This window comes from Galleria mellonella, unplaced genomic scaffold (assembly GCF_026898425.1).
Source record: "Galleria mellonella isolate WM207_F2 unplaced genomic scaffold, CSIRO_AGI_GalMel_v1 utg571, whole genome shotgun sequence".
Lineage (NCBI taxonomy): Eukaryota > Metazoa > Arthropoda > Insecta > Lepidoptera > Pyralidae > Galleria > Galleria mellonella.
This window is the reverse complement of record NW_026442121.1, coordinates 730,199-756,141: the sequence shown is the minus strand read 5'-3', so window position 1 is coordinate 756,141 and position 25,943 is coordinate 730,199. Positions and strand designations below refer to the sequence as shown.

Genomic DNA, 25,943 nt, shown 5'->3' with positions numbered 1-25,943 from the left:
CAAGAATAACACCTGAGTTCTCAGGAATGGCAACGCATCGGAGGTATCATGGGCGAAACAGTATACTCTGTTAAGTCTATGGTACTACCCATGTCTATAGCCGACGGTTACCACTTTCCATCAGGTGGGCCGTCAGCTTGTTTGCTATTCTAAGTTGCATAAAAAAAATTCGTAGATACATCCTACTTGCTGTTCATCTTTATACAAATATAAATCTAGTTTTAATTCTCAAGCATATATTAATAAGCAGGTTTAATTTACCAAGTTCTTGTTCATGCACGCTTTGTAACAGAAACGGTTCTGTCGAATTAATGTTAGTTACACTGAGCCTATGTGACGCGACGCGACGGACGGACAGACAGACTAATCCTTTTAGAGACATGCACATGTGAGTGAACTGTAATTGGGATTCGCTAAGCGTAACAGACAATGTTGTAGATTGCTCAACAATCGGATTAATTTTATAATTATAACATTAAAACCAGTGTACGTTTTATTTACATAAATACGACTTCTATATTTCTAAAGTTTTTGACGGTTTATGAGTACCTTGTTTATCTTATACTCTACTAGCGATTCGACCCGGCGTCATACGGGTAGAAAAATATCGAAAATGATGAAAAAATATAGTCTACATTGCTTGCTCATAATGTAGCTTTCTATAGGTGAAAGAATTGATGATTTATAATCAATCAATAAATTCTCTTACCGTGTAGAAACAATTTTGTAAGAGCCATTTCAACAAGGTTTGTTTGAATTGTTTAAGACCTAATTCTTTAAATTCTTTAGGGATTGCATTATACAGTTTCGTACACATATAATAAAAATTTTTTTGATAGACTGCTGTTTTTGGAATACAATTTAAAACTAATCTATTTGACTGTCTCGTATTTTTTGGGTATTGTTGTACAGCAGTAGTAAATTTGCTAAAATATTTTTTAACAAATACTGCTATTTCATATATGTACATACATGGTAAGGAAAGAAGGCGAAGTTTTTTGAATAAAGGCCGACATGATTTCCAAGGTGGGATACCACAGATGGCACGAACACATTTTTTTTCAACATTTAACGAACTTACCTACTACTAGTGACTACATATTTCAGTGGAAAGTGGTATCACTTACGTGTAACTACATTATATATTTCTTAAGTTTACAGGTTACTAATCTAGAGGACGAAGCACGAGTATAATTATAAAATCGGCTGAGAAGGTTTTGAGTTATAAATAAACAATTGAAAATTTCGTCTGCATAATATTAGTATACTTTTAGTCTATAGTGCTTTCACAGTTAAGATACTGTTAAATAACTAATTAAATTGCATTCTACAAAAAAAAATCTATTTCGATCGAAAACCTTGAGAAAGAACGAATTGAGAACCTTCTGCTTTTTGAAGTTGTTTGAAAAATGAAATGTTTTAGAAAATATACATCTTACAGGAGTAAAAACACCTACGTTAATTTAATAAAAAAATTGAATCTATAATTTTAAACTTGCATTAATCTCATACAACACGAGTAAATGAATCATCAAAATCAATTCACGGTTTTATCAACGAAGTTAATTATTGTATGACATAAGAAATACTGCCAATTTGAAAAGCTACTGAATGAAAACAAATTAAAAAAATATGTGTGTACTGGTAACAAACTGGGCAGCGTTAACATGTTTAAAGCCCAAACTAAGCAACTTTAACATCGAAGTAACATTTCATGTACAAGTTTCACGATACAAGAACTTCCATTGAGCTCTTCGTTTCCATAAACTTCAGTCTCTCGACTCCCGAGTCGGTGGCGGAACTTGCGGTGTAGTACAATAAATCGGAAAGGTTCCATCGATTCGGAAAATATCACGTATGTACCTAAACGTTTTCCTTTGTCAATTTCTCAAGGGATCCACAAATCTTTGCGTGTCCAATTTTCTCTTTTTCGTTTGCTGGTAAACAATATTTTATTGTTATTGTAACGCTTGTTACTGACTGGCACTAGAGAATAGATTTAATATCTTACCAGTAAATCAAGCAAAATTGACATTCTGTATATTAAAGTTGGTCTAGCCGCTATATAATACACGCTGCAGTATATGCAACATATATTTGAAAGAAAAACAAATCATCTGGTTTTAAAAACGTATGTTGGCGAATCAATGTAGTCGTATGTAAAATGTGCCAAATGATTTTAAGTTAAAAAAAATGGAAATTAAAAGGAATAGAAGGAAAATATAATTTTTGTGTTATTTTTTTGCCATTTAAGAATTGGAATAGTCCAGTTTGATACACGTACAAAAAAAAGTAACAAAAAGTAAAAAATGTATTTAGTACATGTATGTTTGTATAAGCACAAAGTTTAACACCGAATCCTACACTAGGCTGAGCTAAAATTAACATAGGCTTTCTAGAAGTACAGACAACTGTTTACCTGTAAGTTTATATAAAGAAGTTATTTTTACAAATCATGACTAAATAAATAAATTCATTAGGATTTATACAAGACAATTAAGATAATGACAGACTTTAAAACTTTGAACTTTAAAGTTATTTTAAAACTTTAAAGGATACCTGTTTGTTCTTTTGAATTATTTGCTTTATGCATGAATCAATGCCATTGCCTTTTATAGTGTTTTAAAATGAGAAAAGTTAAAAAAGAAAATAAATGTGACAAAAACACGACGTATAAAATTGTACGCCTCTATGCGTCGTGATTCTTCCTTCTTGACCTCTAGGCTCCTGGGTGTAGTCCGTACGCAATCTTGGTAACAGAACCGACCAATTTACAGTCCCACAATCAGGCGATGTGTATTATTCATGGCAAGCGTCGGCTGTCGGCTGTCGGATATTGCCGTAGTGTGGCTGATGGCCGGGAAATTGACCTGCTGTCGCTATCAATCGTTCGGGCAGGCAACGAAGTTCGGCCGACTCTCAGTTCCGGGCGCCGGTGTCCGCCCACAGAAATGACGCTCGTGAAGTCTTTGCGATTGCACTTTTCTGTACACGAATCGATTGGAGCTTTTAAATTATTTTTTCTGTCTACTAGGGAAAGTTTCATTTGTATTAACGAAGGTTCTTGTTTATTTTTAAATAACTTCGAGAAGGAGAATTGTTTCAATTCATTTTAATTTTTTATAGCTATGTTATGTAATTGCGATGCCATTAATAAATCGATTTTGATAATTAATCAATTGATAGGATTTACTTCCATTTTTGTTGATTGAAGTTGCCGCTTTTTTTTTGTACTCTGCAAACTTATTTGTTGTGAAAAAAAAAAAACAAATTTAAGAATACAAAAAATAATCAAAATTTTATTTATATCTAATTTATCTTTTACGTAACTGCATCGTAGGTACCTGCTTATAGCTATTAGCTTATATAAAAAAATAAAAAAAACTATAAACCAAAGTTAGGTAGCTCGAATTATTGATGATTAACGCTTTACTATCCGACTCGAGCCATTGTAACTGCGTTACGTCTCTATGCAACTTTCATAGAATATGTCATGAGAACTGTTCTGAGAAATTGTTTAGATTGATAACCTGTTGTTGAATTTCGTCATCGTACAATCCGCCACAAATTAAAGTTCCATCCCAACCATCTGGATGAGTAGCGGTCTCTCACCGTGCGTTTTTTAAGGCACTTTATTCCATGCACAATCACTTACTATAAAGTGAGTCGCATGCTCGTTTGTCCACTGTGTTATAAAAAAAAATATCAAAAATGCATTGTTAAAATGAATTTATTATTAATTTAATTTGTTGTCCTTAGAGGCAATTTAATATTCCATAACCTTTATATTTTCCATTTTATTTTACTTACATTAGTCCAGCAATACACTTTTATCTGTGTTCAGGAGAACATACAGATGTTGCACTTTGTCACTTATTGTATGACTGCGTATTAGATAAATATTTGTACGTTTGTATGGTTTTTTTGGAAAAAAACTAAAAGTATAATTTTGTCGAACTGTAAATTGTTAATTATAATATAATATAATAATAATAATAATATAATAATAACTTTATTGTAGCTAAAAGTCGGGTATACAATTTCTTATACAGTGATTACTACAAGAATGGTTGTGCTAGGAAAGTCGCAAAAAACGTATCGTAAGTAGTCGTCCAGATGATGGGGATGAAACTTTAATTTTGTTTGTATATTTATTGTATTAAAAATATAATATTTCGAACTGTAAATTTTTTAATTCCATTATTAGGATATATTAACTTGTTAACTCCGCCATTGTACTGTTCAATATCTTGAACATTTCTTTTGTTCTTTTTACGAACAATAAGATTCAACAGTCAAACAATAGAACAATAAATTCTTAGTGGTGTTGTGAATTTATTTATTTGTGTATTTAACAAATTGTTATTATTGTTTTAATCCTGATTGCGTGCGCCCTTTTAAGGTATTAACGGTTTGTTTACATTTCTGTTTCTCTCGGCGCAATCAATTGGAGAAATAAAATATTGTATTGTTCAATGTATTTGTAATAGGATAAAAATAGAATAGTAACCTCGCCTCCGCTATTAGTTTACGTTAGAAAAGTACTAGACATCAATGATATGTGAGGATGAAATCAGGACAGTTGATTCACCTTGACAAATTCACCAGGAATTAACTATTATATGGTTTATAAGTAAGACCATATATGGTCGACCTGATACCTGAGAGAAATATACCCTATATTTCACTTTATAAAAGCATGAGATGTGACCATATCAGTCTGAGGGTACACAGGGACAATATGACTTGTGAATGCGATTAACGGAAAAAATAGTGTTCTACCCTCAACGGTTGGCCTGTGTCAGCTTTGTGTAGTCTTTTTGACTAATTTCAAGTACTGAGCAGGTTCTATGTTCTACTGTACATGTTTTTTGATACCATGCTCACCGACTTCTTCATCAATCGTGGACAAGTTTTAAAAATTATTTTTTTAAGCTACGTTCGAATGCTATTAAGTTATAAGATGAGATATACGGTTAGACCCCATGCTTCCCATTACAAAGTGTTCACTCTTGTTGCAGATTGGAGCGCACGTTTGTCAGGGCGGCGCCGCTCGTCTCAGCAGTCGGCCGCCGCTCTGCTCGCCAGCTTCGACACTACCGTACTGCAGGTACCTACAATAATATTACCATCTTACCGCTGAGCATTGATACCCTTCTTTCTACGCTGGTCTAATGATTTGATATTTTTTTTATACAACTTAGAATGGCAAACAAGCTGACGGCCCACCTGATGAATGCGGAAAGTGATAACCGTCGCCTATAAACATGAGCAGTACCACGGACATAACAGAGTCTAACTAGTCTTACTATAACGAGTCAGACAGAGAGAGACAGAGAGATGTTTCGTCCATGATATTTCCCATGCGTTGCCATTTCAGAAGACTTAGGTGTTATTCCTCTGTACATAACCTTCAAGAAAAGAGCATATTCCTTTTTAAAAGGCCGGCAGCACACCTGCAATGCCGTAGGTGTTGTGGGTGACCATGGGCGGCGGTAGTCACTTACCATCAGGTGAGCCGCATGCTCGTTTGCCCCCTGTGTTGTAAAAAAAAACCCTGTAAATTCATCCCATTATTAGTATTATTTATTTATACAACATGGAATGACAAACAAAAAATTTTGATGATTTTCGACAATGTTTTGGAGATGTAAAGAAAGCGGTCTGTTTAAGATTTGTATAAGACAATGTTTGCACAAGCAATTCAAGCGTGCACACGTTCATTTTATTTTTAGACGCTGAAAAATAAAATCGGCGACTTCCCGTACTTTGGCATTTGTCGTTAATGGTGCGATCCTAAAGTTGTCGCCATCCGACTGACACAATTACTGTTTTAAAAGCATTGCGAAATTCCTCTGTTGGAAAAGTTCGCGGAGCATTTATCTCTTCCGAGCGATTTGACGCGAGCTATCGATACGAAAACGTGTAATTTTGTTATGACTCATATCCGGATTATTCCTTTAGGTGTTTAGTAGCAAAAGGCATATATTACTTATTCTTTCATTCATTTCGTAATTTTTTTTTATACAACTTACAATGGCAAACAAGCTGACGGCTCACCTGATAGAAAGTGGTAACCGTCGCCTATAGACATGAGCAGTACCATGAACATAACAGAGTATACTGTTTCGCCCATGATACTCCCCATGCGTTGCCATTCCTGAGGACTCAGGTGTTATTCATCTGTACCCTGTAAATTCACGCCATATCCCACCCTTTAAACCGAAACACAGCTATGCAAACACAACTGCTTCACGGTTGAAACACGAATTGGACAGAGGTACCCAAGCAATCAACTTTTGTACAAAGTCTTCCTCTGGTATTTTGCGTATTGCGTAGAGGCATGCACATTCTATTAGTAGGGTACCCTATTAGTTATTACTTATTATTATTTATAAGTATATGTTACAGTGTATATAACGCAGTATAGGACGACTCTACCAGATGGAGTGACGATCTCAGGTCTTCCCCATAGACCGTCATAAGGAATGGTTCTGAACCACCAGCATCCACTGACTCCCTGCAATGCATTTGAGGTCGTCACTCCATCTAGTGGGGTGTCGTTCTATTTCCATTGCTGGACTTAGGCTTCTCCTAATTGGCTGAAATGGTGATGGTGATGATGATATGTGATAGTGTTAACCTTGAATGGTCATTGTAAAACTGTTAGATATGTGGGTAGTATTAAGCATGTACGGGTGGCTACGTCCACCTTTATAAGTCAATTGACCTTGTTTATGAAAGCAGTGTGTAACCGACCTCTGTGTTCACTTGTCGCGTACCCAACTTCGCAATATACAATAAAAACCCTTGACTTTACCAAGTTAATTAGGATAAAAGTATTCCTATATTTTAACGTAGGATATAATCTATCTGTGTATCAAATTTTAATACTATCCGTTCAATTTTTTTAAGGGCAATTGAGAGACATATATCAAAACATTTTTTTTTATTTATCCTTTATAATATTTGTATCAACTTTATAGGACCCTTGTTTACCAGTAGATTAAAGAGAAGAAATAGTCGTCCTTGGACCCTTAAGAACCATAAGTTTTTGATACAATTTCTATAGGATCAAACTGTATATTTTTTTAGATAAAATAAGAATTTTCCAAATCGGTTTGTAACTGACGAATTATGAGTTAACAAACATAAAACTCCTTCTTTTTAAAGTCGGTTAAAAAATGGGCAAAGGCTATCGTTATATGAAGATACGATGGAGTCGTATAGATTTAACGTTATGTTCACTCGTTCACAGCGTATAGCGTTGTGTTCTCACTTGCATTACTTGTAAACGATACGCTTGATATTACTGTCTGTCCTAGCGGTTCGATTTACAAGCTGTTTTTTTTAATAAATTTTACTGAACTAACAAAAGTCCTTAGCTTTGCACACACATCTTGCTTTATCTATTTTCATAGATTATCAAAGATGAAATATAATTTGTGAGATTTCTGATGTACTATTTTTTAACTGAATACATATAAAAAAAACATATTTGTTTTCAAATAAAAATATTATAACTAGATAGATAGACAGATAGACAGATATATAACATCAGATATTGGTACATACTCAAAAGAAGAAATAAAAGAATAATTTTTTATATCAAAACAAAAACATAAGGAAAAAGCATAAAAGAGGTAACATAAATTTTCGTGAGTGTACCACAGTAACACAAAATGGCCACAACTCAGTTTATTGCTTTGCGCTCAAAAGGGCAAAACACTTATATACTATTATGGCCAAAGGTTTGTCTTTTGCCAGCGGCGAGATTAATTGACAAAAGAAAAAAATAAATATAAATAAATGAATTAAATTAATTGTGTGTGCCCATTACAATCACTATTTAATATTTTAATGTAAATTTATAAATTAATAAATAAGAAATGCCATTAGAAATGGGGTAGTCAGAAGTCACTCTCGATAAACAAGCACTCAAGTGATACATATTTCCGCAACATAACTATAGACTAACAGGCTATTCGGAACAAAATGTGAGTTCAATCGCCATAAAATTGACGAACACTCAGATTATGGAATGAATTCCCTGCCGAGGTTTTCCCAAGAAGCTACAGCATCAGGTTCTTCAAAAGGGGGGTAAAACGTTTCTTCAACGCGCGCGTAATACCTCTGGTATTGCAGGTGTTCAGAGGCTACAGTAACCGCTTACCATCAGGTGGGCGGTATGCTTGACTGCTACCTTTTTTTTTATACAACTTAGAATGGCAAACAAGCTGACGGCCCACCTGATGGAAAGTGGTAACCGTCGCCTATAGACATGAGCAGTACCATAGACATAACACAGTATACTGTTTCGTCCATGATACCCCTTATGTGTTGCCATTCCTGAGGACTCAGGTGTTATTCCTCTTTACCCTGTAAATTCACGCCATATCTCACCCTTCAAACTGAAACACAGCCATGCAAACACAACTGCTTCTTGGTATAAACACCTCAGTAGTAGATAAAAAAATATCTCCTTTTATACAATTTTTGTTGCGGTGACTTTTATATAGTGTTACGTATATAATTATTGATTAACATAACAAAATGTATCCCAAAACTTATACAGAGAAATAAGAGCAAGCAGTGTCCTTTGAGTTGTTCCAAGTTGCGCCCTAATTGTGTTTATGAAGGTCGTCAATTTAGTACAGGACAGGGTGCAAGCAAGTGACATTCGAATTCGAACAGTAACGACATTCAATTGGGCAGTTAATCGCAGGGGGAGGGGCGACACGAGGACGACCTAACCTGCGACCACTATCCAATTTGCTCCCTTTGATCTACATTGATCTACTGAAAGACTCTCCTTTTGTGAATTAGCGTTATTGCTTAATCTGTGTCTGTTATCTCTGAAACCAAATTTAAACTTAACCTTTAGTCAACTAATTGATTGTAAATAAATCCTTTTTAATATCAATGATCGGTATCTATCAGATAATTTTCAAAAATGCAATATGTTAAAGAGATATATATATCATGTTGGTTAAATTTTATTTATATTTTTTAAATTGTGACAAATGGATTTGCATATAATGAATTATATAAGAAAAGAAAAATTATATAAAAATAATTTTATAGTAAAAAATAAAAAAATCTATCTTTACTAATTGAATAGTATGTGCTGTTTACTAGGTATTCATACAGTTTAGTTTTATATTTTTTTATGTCATCTATGTCTGTGAGGGATTTAGGTAATTTATTATATATTGTAGGTGCCATCACTAAGACAGTTTTAATTTTTAACCCTAATTATTTTCTATTTATTATATGATAATCCAACTATTTTCAAATTTAAAAGAAATTCAAGTGCTCAGGATAGAAGGTCGTAGCGGATCACAAGGATCATAAGGAAATCCGACCCCCAATTAAGCATGGGGTAAGTGAATGTGAAAAGAAAGGGTTTACAAAGTCCTTGTGTCCAAATTTTATCCGACAAGGTATTTATAATTACAATCATTTATAAATAGTAATTTTTTTATGAATCCACCATACCTTCGGAATGCAATTTCAGCTGAGAAGAACGAATAAGAAACTGTACTTTTGTTTTCTTCAACAAAAGTTGGTTTTAGTATTATTTATTTATTTATTTATAGCAAGGCAACAGATTACAAATTAATACATTTATAAAATAAATATTACACAAAACGGCATTAAATTTGCACTCCGACAACTGCTCTGCATAACATTCGATATTATATACATTAAAAGAATGACGGCTATAAATTTAAAGTAACAAATTGGCAGCCTTAATGTAACATTGCAAGGATTGTTGGAAGATATCAAGGTCCTTGCATACATCGTTATATTGTTATACATTTGTTATGCTATTATAAATTTGTGTCAACGCACACTAGCACCAAGAGTTATTTTAATTAATTATTAGATAGCTCAAGTCAAACTTCAATCAAAAAGTGGATGCAGGTAGCTTAGAACCGTCCCTTTTATGCGGAAGGTCTATATTTAGCAGTGGACAGATAATGGCTTAGATGAGGACTACAAAAGAATAAGTTTGTTATTATATTTATTATATGTCAAAGAAAGGTAATGTTAAAGAAACTGTAACCTGGTGTTCCACCATGAAATCGAATTTTCGGGCTCAATTTCGTGTTTTTGTTCGTACGGATATCGACCCAGTAAATGGAGCTTAACGTTTCGTTCATTATAAATCCTATCCTAATAGTCCAGAGGAACGACATTTTAACATTTTTAATAATTTGAAACGGCATGTATTATGTAATTTTAACATCAAATTTCTGTTTCGTTCGTCCCCGAAATTTCAGAAAATATTTCATGGTAGGCTCTCTGGTCTAAGTGTAAGATTTCTTGAATAAGATTGACCAAAATTAAATAGTACTCATGTGACATTTATAAATAATAAATATTATATTAATTTCGAGTGGTAGAAAATGATAATATTACCATTTGTTTTTTTTCTGGATATTCATAAGATATTATTACTGCAAAATTCTCGTTGATGTACTTTATATGTTTTAAACACACCTTTCCTTGATATATCTTACCACATTTCGTGCCTTTCTGACCCGAATATAGCAAAAAGTCAATTCGGAAATCGCCGAAGCTTAACCCCTGTAAACGACGTACTTTGGTAAAATCATTTCTCCGCACGCTTCTCGCTATGTTTCCTTATTGAAATTGTTTTCTACAAACGAAGTAAGCTGATATTATATATATATATATATATATATATATATATATATATATATATATATATATATATATATATATATATATATATATTATTGAACTTGATATTCACAACGATAGTCACTCTGTGTTCATGGCTAAATTAAAATGTTGATGTACCTCGCCATTGCATTATATTTATTTATAATTTAAAATAATTGCATTACAATTTCCATTATTTATATTCTGTTATTATTCATATTGTTAATATTTTTACTTATTTAATAGCATTTAATAATTTAATTCTATTTTAATGTTTATCAAGCACAAAGCATGCTGTGGTTGCCTATAAATGTGAGAACAGTTAGATCTAACTACCAGTGTATTGTATTGAAATGTTTAGCTGTATCTTATGTTGGTAATCCTATATATATATATATTCCACATTTGTATAATATATTTAATTTCAAACTCACCAAATAACGAGTGCTTATTATGACTGATTCAGAAATACGTATAGGTAAACCACATGCTCGTTTGATATTCTTTCGCATAAAACAATTACTCTTACAAGATACGATTATAAATATAATGTTGTATAGAACGTTTAAATTTTGTACATTGCTATTTATCTATCTATATATCATTACGCCAAGACCCTTGAAGAGTAGGCAGAGAGAACCCTTAGATATATCTCTTGCTTCCTGTATTTTTATAACTCGTCTCATGTATGCATAACTTTATGATTTCAATAATGAGAGTTTGTGTTTGGACAATGACGGATAAACGCTTGGGATTTTCATTGTTTATTTATTACCAGAGGCAGACTTTGTACTTAAAGTCGTTTGCTTGGGCCCCTCTGTCCCATTCGTGTTTCTAACGTTGCAGCAGTTGTGCTTGCATATCTGTGTTTCGGTTTGAAGGGTGGGATATGGCAGTGAATTTACAGGGTGCAGAGGAATAACACCTGACTCCTCAAGAATGGCAACGCATGGGGGGGGGGGTGGTATCATGGGCTAAATAATATACTCTGTTATAATCCATGGTACTGCTTATGTCTATAGACGACGGTTACCACTTTTTATTATGTGGGCTGTCAACTTGTTTGTTATTCTATGTTGCATAAAAGAAACAGTATTGTGTTACATGTTTTAACATTTATATAGAATTTTTTATTAGATGTAGTCTTACAATATAGACTGACAACATATTTGACATTTCGTTCGTATATATGGTTTGGCTTTAGTGCCCCTTGAAGCATGGCTTGGCATGTAGCGGTGGCTGTCTGGAGGGGGTTTGGTTCGGCACGCTTGGCTGGCTAGTAGCGACATCTCGTGGCGTGATGTGGCGTTACAAATAACAAAATATATAATTTTCACAAAAGAAATATATTTGAAAACATTTTGAGCGATCACCATGTGCTAACCCTATTGGCTATTGGATCTGTATAAAAACAAAATACGCTCTGTGTGATTTAGGAATTGTCATTGATCGAACCTCAAACATTTTTAATAAAGATATCTGAATAGATTGTGTCTGGTCTAAAGGAGGGCCTTTTTCTATTGAAGAAAAAAAAAGGTACGTGCTTAGGTCTCTATTGAAAAGGCGTATGTAGTACGGGTTTCGAATGAGAATTTTCAGGGATATATAGATACATACAGTTGAAATGTAGGAAGGTTTTGTCGACTCAAGTCATTGTGTAAAGAGGTCAGGACCGCTGAAGCTTGCTTATTTCTTATTCTGAGATTTGTAACATGTCATAGCCCGAACCTTTTTTAATTTATTCTGTCTAATGTTATTTTATTTACATAGAATCTATTATAAACGGCCTATATAAGAGTCTTCTAACTTTTAAGATAACGGAACACTCAATAATTACTTTTTATTTTATGGAAACTTTTATTAAATTATTGTAATTAAAAGATACTGTAATTTAAATAAGAACAAAAACTTTTATTAGAAATATTCTTAAAGTAAAACACTTTGTTCTTTACTTTAACTTTTATTGTGATATTGTTTCACCAATGTACCTACTTACTAACATAACAGGAATGAACTTTTTTCATTGTATATTTTGCGTTATTTCATAATTATATTTGTATTTAACTCCGATATTATTTGACATTGCATTCATAATATCTACTATTCACTAAGAGATAGCGATATTACGAATTGAAGTGTTTATTTTTTTATGCAACTTAGAATGGCAAACAAGCTGACGGCCCACCTGATGGAAAGTGGTAACCGTCGCCTATAGACATGAGCAGTACCATGGACATAACACAGTATACTGTTTCACCTATGATACCCCCCATGTGTTGCCATTCCTGAGGATTCACGTGTTATTCCACTGTACCCTGTAAATGCATTGTCATATCCCACCCTTCAAACCGAAACACAGCCATGTAAACAACGGCTTTACGGTAGAAACACGAATGGAACAGACTTTTGAAAAAGGCTTTTGTACAAAGTCTCCCTCTGGTGAGTTACGAACATATAATAGCTTAGTCTTCTGGTATGCTGAATTCTTCAGTACTATCTGTAATATTCATGAATACCATGATTACCACGGATACAGTGTGTCTTTAACATTTTTTTTCCCAAATATCAAATGTTTTTTCTGTAATCCTATACAGTTTCCTTCACGTATACCCAATCACGAGCTTTTTCCGTTTACGAAAATCACGAAAAAGATACCCAATGTAGCAATGTTGATAATATTGTTCCCTTTCCCCCCAGGAGGATATGGTAGCTAATTTGCATTATTGTTGCAGCTCAAAGACTGGGTGTCAGCAGATGAGGAGATGCTGCGAACACAGCCGGTCGCCGTGGGCGATGTTGACGACATCTTGCACCAGCTGGACAAACAGAAGGTCAGTACTCTTTTTATGACTTGAAAATGTATTGGCATCCTTGTCCGCGCTATTAGGTACTGTAGACTGGTGGAGGAACAGTGCGGAATGATAGATGAGTATGAAGACAGGACAGTCGGCCCATCATGACGAATTCATTAGGGAGTAACTATGAAGGTTTCTAGAGAGAATCATGTGGGGGTTGACCTGATAAGGTACATTGCTAGTTATGGAGCCGCTAGGACCCATTGTAACCTTGAATTGTTTTTCGAAATATGTTGACTTTATATTGTTGTATTTATATATATTACCAGGACTACCCTTTCCTTCCCATGGGTATCGTATAGGCGACTGAATAAATTTAACGGTCGAGGGATGAGCAGCACCGTCCTTTATAAAACGTCACCAAAGCCTAACTGAGGTTCTCAACCAGCTTGCCAAGAGTGGCAACTACTGGCAAACTTCCCAAAGGAGGAGGCCTATGTCCAGCAGTGGACAATTAGCAGCTGATATAATGACGATTTTTATATCACGCGCGGGCACAGCTATGTGCCCGCGACTTTGTCCGCGTGACGGGTTAATTATATTCTATCTATCTATAGCAACCTGTTCGTATTAACGTCCCAATATTGGACACGGAACTCTTCCCATTAACGGAGGATATTAGCTTACTATTATCTCGACGCGTAAGAGGTTTAGAGTAGGGTTTTATTTTAAATTTTCCTTCTCATTTGAAGTACCTTATTTTCTTAATCGCTTCTTACGATGTCCTGGGGATGAAGAGCATAAACGGTTGAGAGGTTAAAGTATCAAGGGGATACAAACAAACAAACTCATTTACATAACAATTAAATATGGCAACACATTGGGGGGAAAAGACATTCTTAGTAATGGAGACTAAGAATCCCATTACTAGCAATATATCCAACCGAGGTCGACCTCCTCGCGGTTCCCCCTGGAAACTATTACGGTTAATTCCTGATGAATTCATCATGATGGGCTAACTGGCCTGTTTTCATTCTCATCAATCACCCTTCACTGGTGTTCCGCCAGCGTATCCCGTTAGCGCAGGCGGGGTTACCGTACCATTTTCACCCATCAATAAAAAAAAAACTATAAAAGATTACGATTATATTTATTTTTCATCAAATGTCAATTCTGTGATTAATTCCACTATAGTAAATAGGTAAACAATAATAATACATAATACAATGTTAGAATCGATTTCAACTAAAATGTCAAATAATTCCTTCCCTCCTGTGGATACCGTTGTCAAATAACAATTTACAACTTTTTTGTTATTTATTGACTCATGTTTGTTGTTTGTTTGGAGAAAGTGTTCAGTACCACTGACAAAAGACCAGAGGGAGACTGTACAAAAGTCGATTGCTTGGGTACCTCTGTCCCATTCGTGTTTCAACCGCGAAACAGTTGTGTTTGCGTGGCTGTGTTTGGGTTTGAAGGGTGGGATATTATATAGCGTGAATTTACTGGGTACAGAGGAATAACACCTGAGTCCTCAGGAATGGCAAAGCATGGAGGGTATCATGGGCGAAACAGTATACTCTGTTATCTCCATGGTACTGCTCATGTCTATAGGCGACGGTTACCATTTTCCATCAGGTGGGCTGTCAGCTTGTTTGCCATTCTAAATTGTATAAAAAAAACAGAACAGTCCCTTAAAGTATTCATTCAATATCACGGTGGCAAACAAGCATACAGCCCGTCTGATGGTAAACGGTCACATGCGTGTTGCCGACCCTGTAAACACTGGACGGGAAGCGATTGTTAGTAATGCGGACTACTAGTCCTATTGCTAGCAATATATCTTGTCAGATCGACCTCCATGTGGTCCCCCCTGGAAACTATCGTGTTGAATTCCAAGTCTATTCGTCACGATGGGCCAACTGACTTGCTTTTTTATCATCACCATTTATTTATTTATCATCCCTAACTGGTGCTCCGCCAGCGTATACTGTTAGCGCAGGCGGGGTTACCATACCATTATTATCTATTAGAAAAAAAAAAGATCTTAATACATCCGTTTTGAAAAAGAATATTAATAATATCGATTCCGCCTCGTGTATTGGCTTAATTTTTTTTGTCCATACACTAAAATACCGAGCTCTCTTTTTACTGCAGAATTCTTATTATTTTATAAATATTAATTCGTTTATGCCGTTGGCCCCTGATGTAAGACGGCCGTCAGTCGACGGCCGGGCTCGGGGGCGCATCAGTATGCGGCCAGCGAGCTAGCCCCTCTGTTCAATTAATAATCACCGCCCCAAAATTCTATAAACATTTGAAAAGTTTATTATTATGCCAGACATGTAGTGGTAAACATCAATTTGTGGTATTCAAGCTAACTTATTTATCAATGGCTGTTTAATATGCACAAAATATTGGTTAACTATATTCCAGTTGTTATTTGAGAGCTCTGAATCAAATTAATACTTATTATATACTAGCAATCCGTCCTGGCTTCACGTGGATGTAATTCAGGATGGAGGATCCGGTACGTGGTTTTGGATAATGTTAGCATAGAAATGAACAATGAGACTGCGTTCCATAAAAAAGTGACTTCAATTTTATAATTGAAACCAGTTATATTGATTATTAGTATTAATATTTAAGGAATTTTATATTAACTTTAATTAGAAATAATTAATTAATTAATTCAAATAGAAATTATAAGACAAAATAAATATAAATAGTTATAGTTATAAAGGAATCACTAATAAATATTTATTACGCAAATAAGTTATATTGATCTAAAAACTAAAGTAAAAGAAAATTTTCTTTTAGTTTAGTTTAGTTTAAACTGATACGAGTTATGTGGTAACAAACATCAAAAATACAACCGAATTGGGAACGTTCTTCTTTTTAAAGTCGGTTGAAAAAGAAATAACTACCGCCATCCATTCCGGTGACTTCAAAGATTCAGTGGTGGGTATGTTGCTATCTGTAAATGAGATCATAGGTTCGTTTTCTGGTCCGACCAAATTAAAAAATGTTTTTTTCTCAATTGGCTCAACTCTGAGTACTTTGAGTTGTGCCCTTGTTTGTTCGTTGGCTCAAGGAAGGGGTAAGGAAGGGGTGGCCTATTCTATGCCGGGGCCACACTGCGAATTAAACATTAAAGAGATTATTATATTGATATTATTAATAAAAACCTAAATATTATACACAATTTTATATGAAACAGTGTACTCTGTTATGTCCATGGTACTGCTCATGTCTATAGGCGACGGTTACCACTTTCCATCAGGTGGACCGTCAGCTTGTTTGCCATTCTAATTTGCATAAAAAAATATTTCGCCAAACCGCCGAGGTAGTTTTTTACATGTATTTTGTTATTATTAAAGATATGTCATGCGGAGGAATAAAAGTCAATTTTTAAAAGAGAAACGAGCACTGTATACGAACGTGGATGGATGAAAAGGCAGGGGACGAGCAAGGAAGAGATGGATGGCCTGTGTGAAAAATGACACGCGCAAAAGAGCAACGAGGTACGACGGCTGATAAGAATCAGTGGAATAGGAAACCATATAGTGCCAACATCAAAATATTAGGATAGGGATAATACTAAGGGAAATTTAAATAAATATATATATATTTAGAAAAACCTGTTATTAGCCATACTGCTCTGTTACAAAATGTTTATTTTATTTGTAAAGTGCTGTTGGTTTTTTAAAATAAATAAATAGATAAATAAATACCATGATTATAATTTTTTTTTTTATACAACTTAGAATGGCAAACAAGCTGACGGCCCACCTGATGTAAAGTGGTAACCGTCGCCTATAGACATGAGCAGTACCATAGACATAACAGAGTATACAGTTTCGCCCATGATACCCCCCATGCGTTGCCATTCCTGAGGACTCAGGTGTTATTCCTCTGTACCCAGTAAATTCACGCCATATCCCACCCTTCAAACCGAAACACAGCCATGCAAACAACTGCTTCACGGTTGAAACACGAATGGGACAGAGGTACCCAAGCAATCGACTTTTGTACAAAGTCTCCCTCTTATGATGGAGTGATGGGCGGCAGCGTCCTTCTTAAAATATCACCAAAAGCCAAACTGCGGTTGCCAACCCGCCTGCCAAGCGTGCCAGCTACTGGCAACACCTCCCTTACGGAGGAGGTTATGTTCAGCAGTGGACAGTTAACGGTATTAGGTAGTTAAAAGAAATTGTACATCTTAAAAAACTTCTACAGAATTTAACAACCCAGTAGTTCAATATCGATCACCCAATAAATCCTCACTACAACAGCTATCTATTTGTCTAGCCAGTTTGTTTACGCAACCCCTAAACTTTTGACACATGTCTTACCCTTGTTGAAGTTCGTTAATTCATTTAATAGTTAGTGCTAACTTACTGTAACACGGCGCTTGTGAACGGGCGGCTTGTTGGGCGACGGTTCTACAACTGGTTACAACTCTGCGAATCGGTTGTTTATATAGAAATAGAGCGTCGTTCTATGCGCATGCGTTGCTGTAAGGATGGGATAGTGTCGATAGAATTAACCGATTGCTATTGCCTTACGAGGTTGTGTATTTAAGTAAAAAAAAAGAATGTTTAAAGATTTATTAATGTTGTCGCCTGTAATATCAGATGGTATAACATTGATTGACTATATTCGCATTATAATTTTTATTTCTATCTGTATATTCCGTAAGTAATTCGATGTGAAGATTAATAAAAAATTGTAGTGTCATAATATTTACGTTGACTCACGAGTATAATAAAATATAATTCGTTTTGTTATTATATAATTTAAATTTAAATGAAAATAATACATTATTATCGTTTTGCCGTTGTAGGATATAAAACTACGTACAAATCTTTGTTTAGTTTATAAATTCATAAATTATGTAGTTGTAATAGTGAATAAGTAATTTAGCTACCTGCAAGTAAACTTTCTGGATATTCGTCAGAGATAGAGAAAGAATTTAATGCATTACCAATATTTTTCATCTCCAGGATATCGTGATATTATGCGATAATGTAAATGAAGCAACATAACTAATGCAAAAAGACAAATTTTGAAACAATATCAAGCCGCTTGTCTAATATACTTTTTTTTTAATGGGTGATAATGGAATGTTAACCCGACATGCGCTATCGGTATACACCGGGGGGGGTGGGGGGGTGGGGAGGGGGATTAGCTAGCTCATCGTGTTGAATTCAACAAGAATTGTTCACGATGGTTTCCAGGGGGAACTACGTGGAGGTCGATTTAATAGGGTATATTGCTACCAATGTCGTCAAACTCCATTGCTAATAATCCCTTTCCCCCTAAGGTAGTCTGTACTAGGTTGCAATCCTCCTCTTATGGCTCCATGCTCAGTAGTTACGTGTGGGTGGTAGGTATATACGTATTATTTGCATATATGATAAATATTTTCGAGCACGAGAGATTATTTTTAGGTTACTTTTATTTCAACTTATATTCATGAATAATAAATTAATTTATGGGTTTCTTTTATTTTCTTTAGTACTTACTAGCTATATACTTACGAATTATTTGTCCGTGTGAATTAGTATATACTTAAAGTATTCTACATTTTAAGTTACTCGTGTAATCTATCCGTGTACCAAATTTCATTTAAATCAGTTCAGTAGTTTAAGCATGAAAAAGTAACAAGTATCCATCCTCAAAAACTTTTACAGTTATCAACTTTCATTATTTCAATCTGTACCTATCCATTGCTGGACATAGGCCTTTCCCAATGCTTTCCGCCTCGTGCGATCCTCTGCTTGACTCATCCATCTATTTCTGGCATTTGCATATATAATAGTAGGATTTAAAGTGGTATACACGTATTTACGCAATTATTTTAAAAATATAAACAAATTATTATATTTAATTAAATTTATTTTAATTGTTACACTGTTCGTGTCTATAGACGTGAGTTACCACATTTCATTAGTTAATTCATTTCTCATTTTAAGTTGCATAAAAGTAATATACAAAATTATAATAATTTAATAAAAAAATTAACATTTATTTATGTTATTATTACTTTTATCGATAACAAAAACCATCGATATGCATATATCGACATCGCCTCCCTCACTACAGTGTGTGGGGTATCTGCCTCTTCTCCGGTATAGGAGGGTGAGAGCTGGAGGTGTCAGTTGCTAGGCAACAGAGGCTATCCTGCCGGCGACTACCGGCAATAACCGGCGAGCTCCACGTGGTCCGCAGTCTGACCGTGACCACGGCGCCGGCCGGTGCGGCAGGACATAACCTTGTTTTATTTACAAAAAGACTTATTAGCATGTTTTATATAATTGTATCAGGCTTTAAAGGGACCACAAAAAATAATTTATTCTCCAATTTAATTTTTTTTTATTCAACTTAGAATGGCAAACAAGCTGACGGCCAACCTGATGGATAGTGGTAACCGTCGCCTATAGACATGTATCCCGCGGCTTCTTCCGCATGAAGCAGAACATAAAGAATCCTATATACTATGTATTAATTTATGATATAACCTTCTTCTCTATTAAATTTCATTCAAATTGTTACAAGCGTTTTTAATTTTTATTTTTAAATCTACTGCAAGATACAGAATCTTGTTATATGTTTAGAAGAGCCCACAAGAAACTCGAGAGTTACTTTTTTAAACCTCTGTTAACAAAATTCAAATCCGTTTAGTAGTTTTTGTGTAAAAGAGTAACAAACTTCCATCCATCACTACAAACGTTCTCATTTGTATTATTACTCGTAACAGGATTTAGCTAACGTGTATGGCTGTAAGTCGCGGGTAGAATAGAATAGAATTGTATTGCTAACTATGTACATACATATAGCAGTAACCATTGATTTGGATTTGACATCAGTATCAACTGTTATACCCTATCGGGCATGCAACAATTTAAGAACAGCAATTATATTAACGTCGTAACATTCAAATACTATTACCATTACTTGATTACAAATAAATATGACATATGAAATATTTGAAAATACAATTAACAAGACAAAGAATAATCGTAACCAATAATCGTTACCAGATGGAGACTTTGTACAAAAGTCGATTGCTTGGATACCTCTGTCCCATTCGTGTTTCAACCGTGAAGCAGCTGTGTTTCGGTTTGAAGGGTGGGATATAGCGTGAATTTACTGGGTACAGAGGAATAACATCTGAGCCCTCAGGAATGGCAACGCATGGAGGGTATCATGGGCGAAATAGTATACTCTGTTATGTCCATGGTACTGCTCATGTGTATAGGCGACGGTTACCACTTTCCATCAGGTGGGCCGTCAGCTTGTTTGCCATTCTAGGTAGTATAAAAAAAAATATGTATAAACAATGCTAAACTTTAAAATTGACTATTGAAATATTATTATCATATGTATTTTAATCATATTTGTATAAAACTATTTAACTGACATCATGAGTACCTAAAATTACTGAATTTAGATATTTAAAAATTTCTATGTCTTATAGGAATAACGGGATAAGAAAATATGTTCAGACTTTTGAACTTGAATGGAAGATAAGGGATTCCCCGCGGGAGGACGCCGTGGGGACCTATTGTCTGCTGCATTTAGAATTTAGAAATAATGTATGTATCTACGTGAAATATTTGACGCCATTTTAGAAAACTTTATTATTTATATTGACTGTGATCCAAATATGTACATTTGAACAAGTTGTTTGTTTTTTTTTAATTTAATTTACTTATTAATATATCATTGTAATTGCGAAAAAGCGGTAATTATGCAACATAGAATAGCAAACAAGCTGATGGCCCATTTGAAAAATAGCGGTAACTGTCATCTATATACAGTGGGTTGCCAAATTAATAGGGACAGTCACGAAATATTGGTTTTTTGTAAAATATTGGTCCATAATTAATTCAAAACGTCACTTTAGGCTATGATTATATTTAATAATATTAGATACATATCTTTAATGAATTTAGAGTACAATAATTTAATATTTAAACAACTTGAAAATATAAACAAGTATAATAAGTACTATGATGGGAAATTATCAATATTTTGTCACATTTCCTTTTACTTCTATCAGTGCTTGAATCCGCCTCGGCATACTTTCGATACACTGTTTAGCACTTTCTTTTATTTTGAGATTGTGATGCCAAACATTTATTAACTTTTCAATCAGTTTTTCTTTGGTAGTTATCATTTCCTTGGCAATTTCCGCCTTGGTAATTTGCCACAAGTTTTCTATGGGTTTCATATCAGGAGAATTGCCAGGACAAGGTAAAACTGGAATGTTGTGGTCTTCCAAAAATTTGGTTACACTCCTCGCTTTATGGCATGGAGCTGAATCGTGCATAAACACAAATTCCTCCCCATTCGGGAACCATTTCTGGAGTTGTGGCAACAGGCGTGTTTCTAATACTTGCTTGTATTGGTCCTGTCTCATGGTTTCCTGGACTATATAGAGGCGCCCAACCCCTTTTGCGCTTATGACAGACCATACCATTATTTTTACAGGGTGTTTAATGCGTTACACTATGCAATCAGGGTGAAATTTCTCGCCTGGACGCCGCCTGACAAAGTTACTTTTGTCGGCTAGAATTTCAAATGTTGACTCGTCTGAGAAACATACCTAAAAAAAATAGAAATTTATTCATAATTTTTATAAATATGATTTTATATAACACAAACAAAATTGACATTAGAACTGACCTTATTCCAGTCTTCAACAGTCTTCAGGCGGTGCTCACGAGCCCAAGCAAGCCGTTTCTTCTTCATCGCCTTTGTCAATCGTGGTTTCTTAACTGGACGATGACCTGTCAGGCCTTCCTCTGCCAACCTTCGCTGTACAGTTCTTTTAGAAACAGGTATTCCATATTCCTGTACCATCTGAGTTAAGAATCCAACACTTTTCTTTCTGTTTTGCAAACAGATATCCCGAATTTTCCTATCAGAACGTGCTGTTGTGATACGTTTTCTGCCACATTTGCCTTTTCTTTTGGGCGAAAGTGGCCGATTCTGGTCTAAATTGACCTTTATTTTATTAACAGCAGACTTAGATACGCCGGCCAGTTCTGCTATCTTTCTCTGAGAATGACTTGTGGTTAGGAGAAAGGTTTTAATCTCAGATTTTTTTCTCGAAGACAAATCTACCCCTCGACCCATAGCCAAAGCTGTAAAAATATATAAAAAAAAAAAATTGTTCTCAAATCTGCCTCAAAATACTTTAATTTTAATAATAGTAAAATAGTACTTACTTGCAGGTAATAATTATTTCACAAAACCACAAATGAACTGTTCAAAAGAATTATTTACGTGTTTCACTTTTACACGTGTGGACGACTGTGTGTCTCTCTCGTTATTAAAATATATTTACAAAATAAATAAATCTCTCAGCACTTGAAGAACAAAAATTATAAAAAATGTGACTGTCCCTATTAATTTGGCAACCCACTGTATATATGTATATATATATATATATACACATATATATATATATATATATATATATATATATCACATGTGTCTGTCTGCAATTTCATTAGAAACTCTTGGTTGTTGACCTAACACTTTTGGTTGTAGATTATTTAGTTCTGATGAATGTGGAAGATGCGAAAGAGGTTTGAATCGAAGTATTTGCCGTTCCATTGTTACTGCCTACCCTAATGGGAGACAGGCGTGACAGATATGTATATATGGTATGTATTATTTAGTTCGTTTCTCCCTTTACGTACCTAACAATAGATTAAATTGATTTAACCTTTAACGAAGTGGTACTATGTGAAGCGTGGTAACAATAATACCACAAACTCTGTTAAAAATGCCGTGGATGTTTCACATTCATTAATAATTACACATTCTTGGAAATTCGTCTCCCACGACCTCTATCGACAATTAAGATAACAAGACAAATTCCTAAGTTCGCAATGACAAGTGGCGACCTTCGGCTCGACTTAATTGAAATACAGTTTACATTGGCACCGGCAAAATGAATAATGATTTGATACAATCACGCTCCGGGATTACCGTCTAATCTTTAGGTAACAACTTTCGAGATCCACCCGTGAACGTCTAGAAGGTAGCGACTAATTTCCGCTGTGACGGGATTACGAATCGCACACAATAAATATTTACTAGGAATTATAAAGACAAAACAGATTCCCGGGCCGCGGCCACCATAAAAATTGCAAGACATCACCTGGTGAGGACGATTCGACTTGTTTATCTAGAGCTCACGCCGTCCTTAGCGATTATCCGGACTCATCGCGGTGTGTATTCGAAGCGAGGGGCGGAGAGGGTCGGATTATAGTGGTTAGTTGGCACGCAGTTGAGCCGCGGGAGGGGATCAATAAGGGTGGGGGGCGTGGGGGAGATAGCGTCGCCGGCCGGCATTCTACTGTCGGCCACCGGTGGAGGCAGACGCTATTCTTGCCTGACAGTTACTGGATATTGCCTCGCGTATTGAATAGAACAAACTACTCATGTTCATTTATCTAGGTATTATTCTCTATTTGGCTTACGTTTAAAATTATACTATTTTAATGAATGAATGAACAAATAAAACTATTTATTGCTTCCTTATTATTTATAATAATACAGATCATGCAATGCTTGCTTATTTATAATAATACAGATCATAAAGATTAACAATATATATACAAACAAAACGAATACTTAATTATATATACCTAATTACATAAGCAAGTTAAAGAGGCAAGAATTGGCGGTCTTATTGCTAAATAGCGATCTTTTCCAGGCAACCTTAGGATGGAGAGGAATAATTAAAATTGTGTCTGGTCAAGGCGTAACAGAAAAATTGTAATGCTAAAAAAGGGGCTAAAGATTTTAAACGCAGTGCCATCGTTATTTCAGCCGTTAACTGTCCACTGCTGAACTTAAGCTTTTTGCATAAGGGGACTTTTGCCAGTAGTGGCCACACTTGGCAAAAGGGTTGGCAACCGCAGTTTGGTTTTTAGAGATATTTTAATTACCGTTACCATATCATTCCTTAAGTCGTCTCTTACGATACACACAGGAATGGAAGGGCACGCAGTATATACAATATATATATTTTTTTATGCAACTTAGAGTGGCAAACAAGCCTACGGCTCACCTGATGGAAAGTGGTAACCGTCGCCTATAGACATGAGCAGTACCATGGACATAACAGAGTAAACTCTTTCGCTCATGATACCCTCCATGCGTTGCCATTCCTGAGGACTCAGGTGTTATTCCTCTGTACCCAGTAAATTGACTGCTATATCCCACCCTTAAAACCGTTAAAAAATATACTTACACGTAATAATAATAATAATAAAATAACATATATTCATGACGAAAGAGGTTTGTTTGAATCGAAGCATTTGGCGTTCTATTGTTTCTGCCTACCCTAATGGGAGACAGTCGTGACAGATATGTATGTATGTATATTCATGACAATTGATTAAGTCTATAAATGAATACAAACAAACGAACATTCATGTTTTATAACAAAAGTGACATGGCAATCAGAAGCCTGTAAAAAATAACTCTCATTCAGTGTTCAAGAGAAATGATACAACAGTCAATGTAACTATTTCATTAAATAAAAGTATTAAGAAATAAATAATCTATTGCTTAATACGTTTAACCTCCTACTTATATCGTCGCCCATCAAACCCTATCTTACCAATCCGTCCGTCCATTCATTAAATAAATCTTTCGTTCAGTCAATCTTATCTGGCTATTGGACTATCTTTGGAGTCTGCACTATCTTTGATCTAAGACGAATCGATCGTTTACTCTTGAGTATAGTGTTCATACCAAATACCGATTACATCCTGCTAAGTATCCTGCTACTATTACAAGCGCGTGTGGTCCCAGCATAGAATAGGCCACCCATTCTTTTCTCGTGGGTATCGTCGACGACTAAGGGAAATAAATAGTTATAAAACATATCTAAAGACTAACTGCGGTTGCTAATCCGCCTACCAAGTGTGGCAACTATTGCCAGGGGGAGTTAATGTCCAGCAGTGAACAGTTAACAGCTTTTTTTATGCAACTTAGAATGTCAAACAATCTGACGGTCCACCGGATAGAAAGGGGTAACCATCGCCTATAGACATGAGCAGTACCATGGACATAACAGAGTATATTGTTTCGTCCATGATACCTCCCATGCATTGTCATTCCTGAGGACTCATGTGTTATTCTTCTGTACCCTGAAAATCCACTGCCATATCCCACCCTTCACAGCGAAACACAGCCGTGCGAACGCAACTGCTTCACGGTAGAAACACAAATGGGACAGAGTTGCCAAAGCAAACGACTTTTGTACAAAGTTTCCCTCTGGTATGTTGTATGGATAGATGTTTGTTAATTTAATTATGTTATGTTATGGAATCGAGTATTTAGTACACCGATAGATTATATATATATATATATATATATATATATATATATATATATATATATACTGATTTACCTGAACGAAGC

General features: G+C 35.0%; 1 protein-coding gene across 1 annotated transcript in view; it reads left to right on the top strand.

The window, feature by feature from the left end:
* LOC113511504 (dystrophin-like) overlaps window positions 1-25,943 on the top strand; it is a 375,962-nt gene that overhangs the window by 67,737 nt on the left and 282,282 nt on the right. Inside the window, exons 3-4 of the mRNA XM_052899478.1 lie at window positions 5,022-5,110; window positions 13,425-13,523. Of these exons, the coding sequence (XP_052755438.1) occupies window positions 13,455-13,523 (69 nt within the window). The 5' untranslated portion in view covers window positions 5,022-5,110; window positions 13,425-13,454. The remainder of the gene's footprint in view (window positions 1-5,021; window positions 5,111-13,424; window positions 13,524-25,943) is intronic.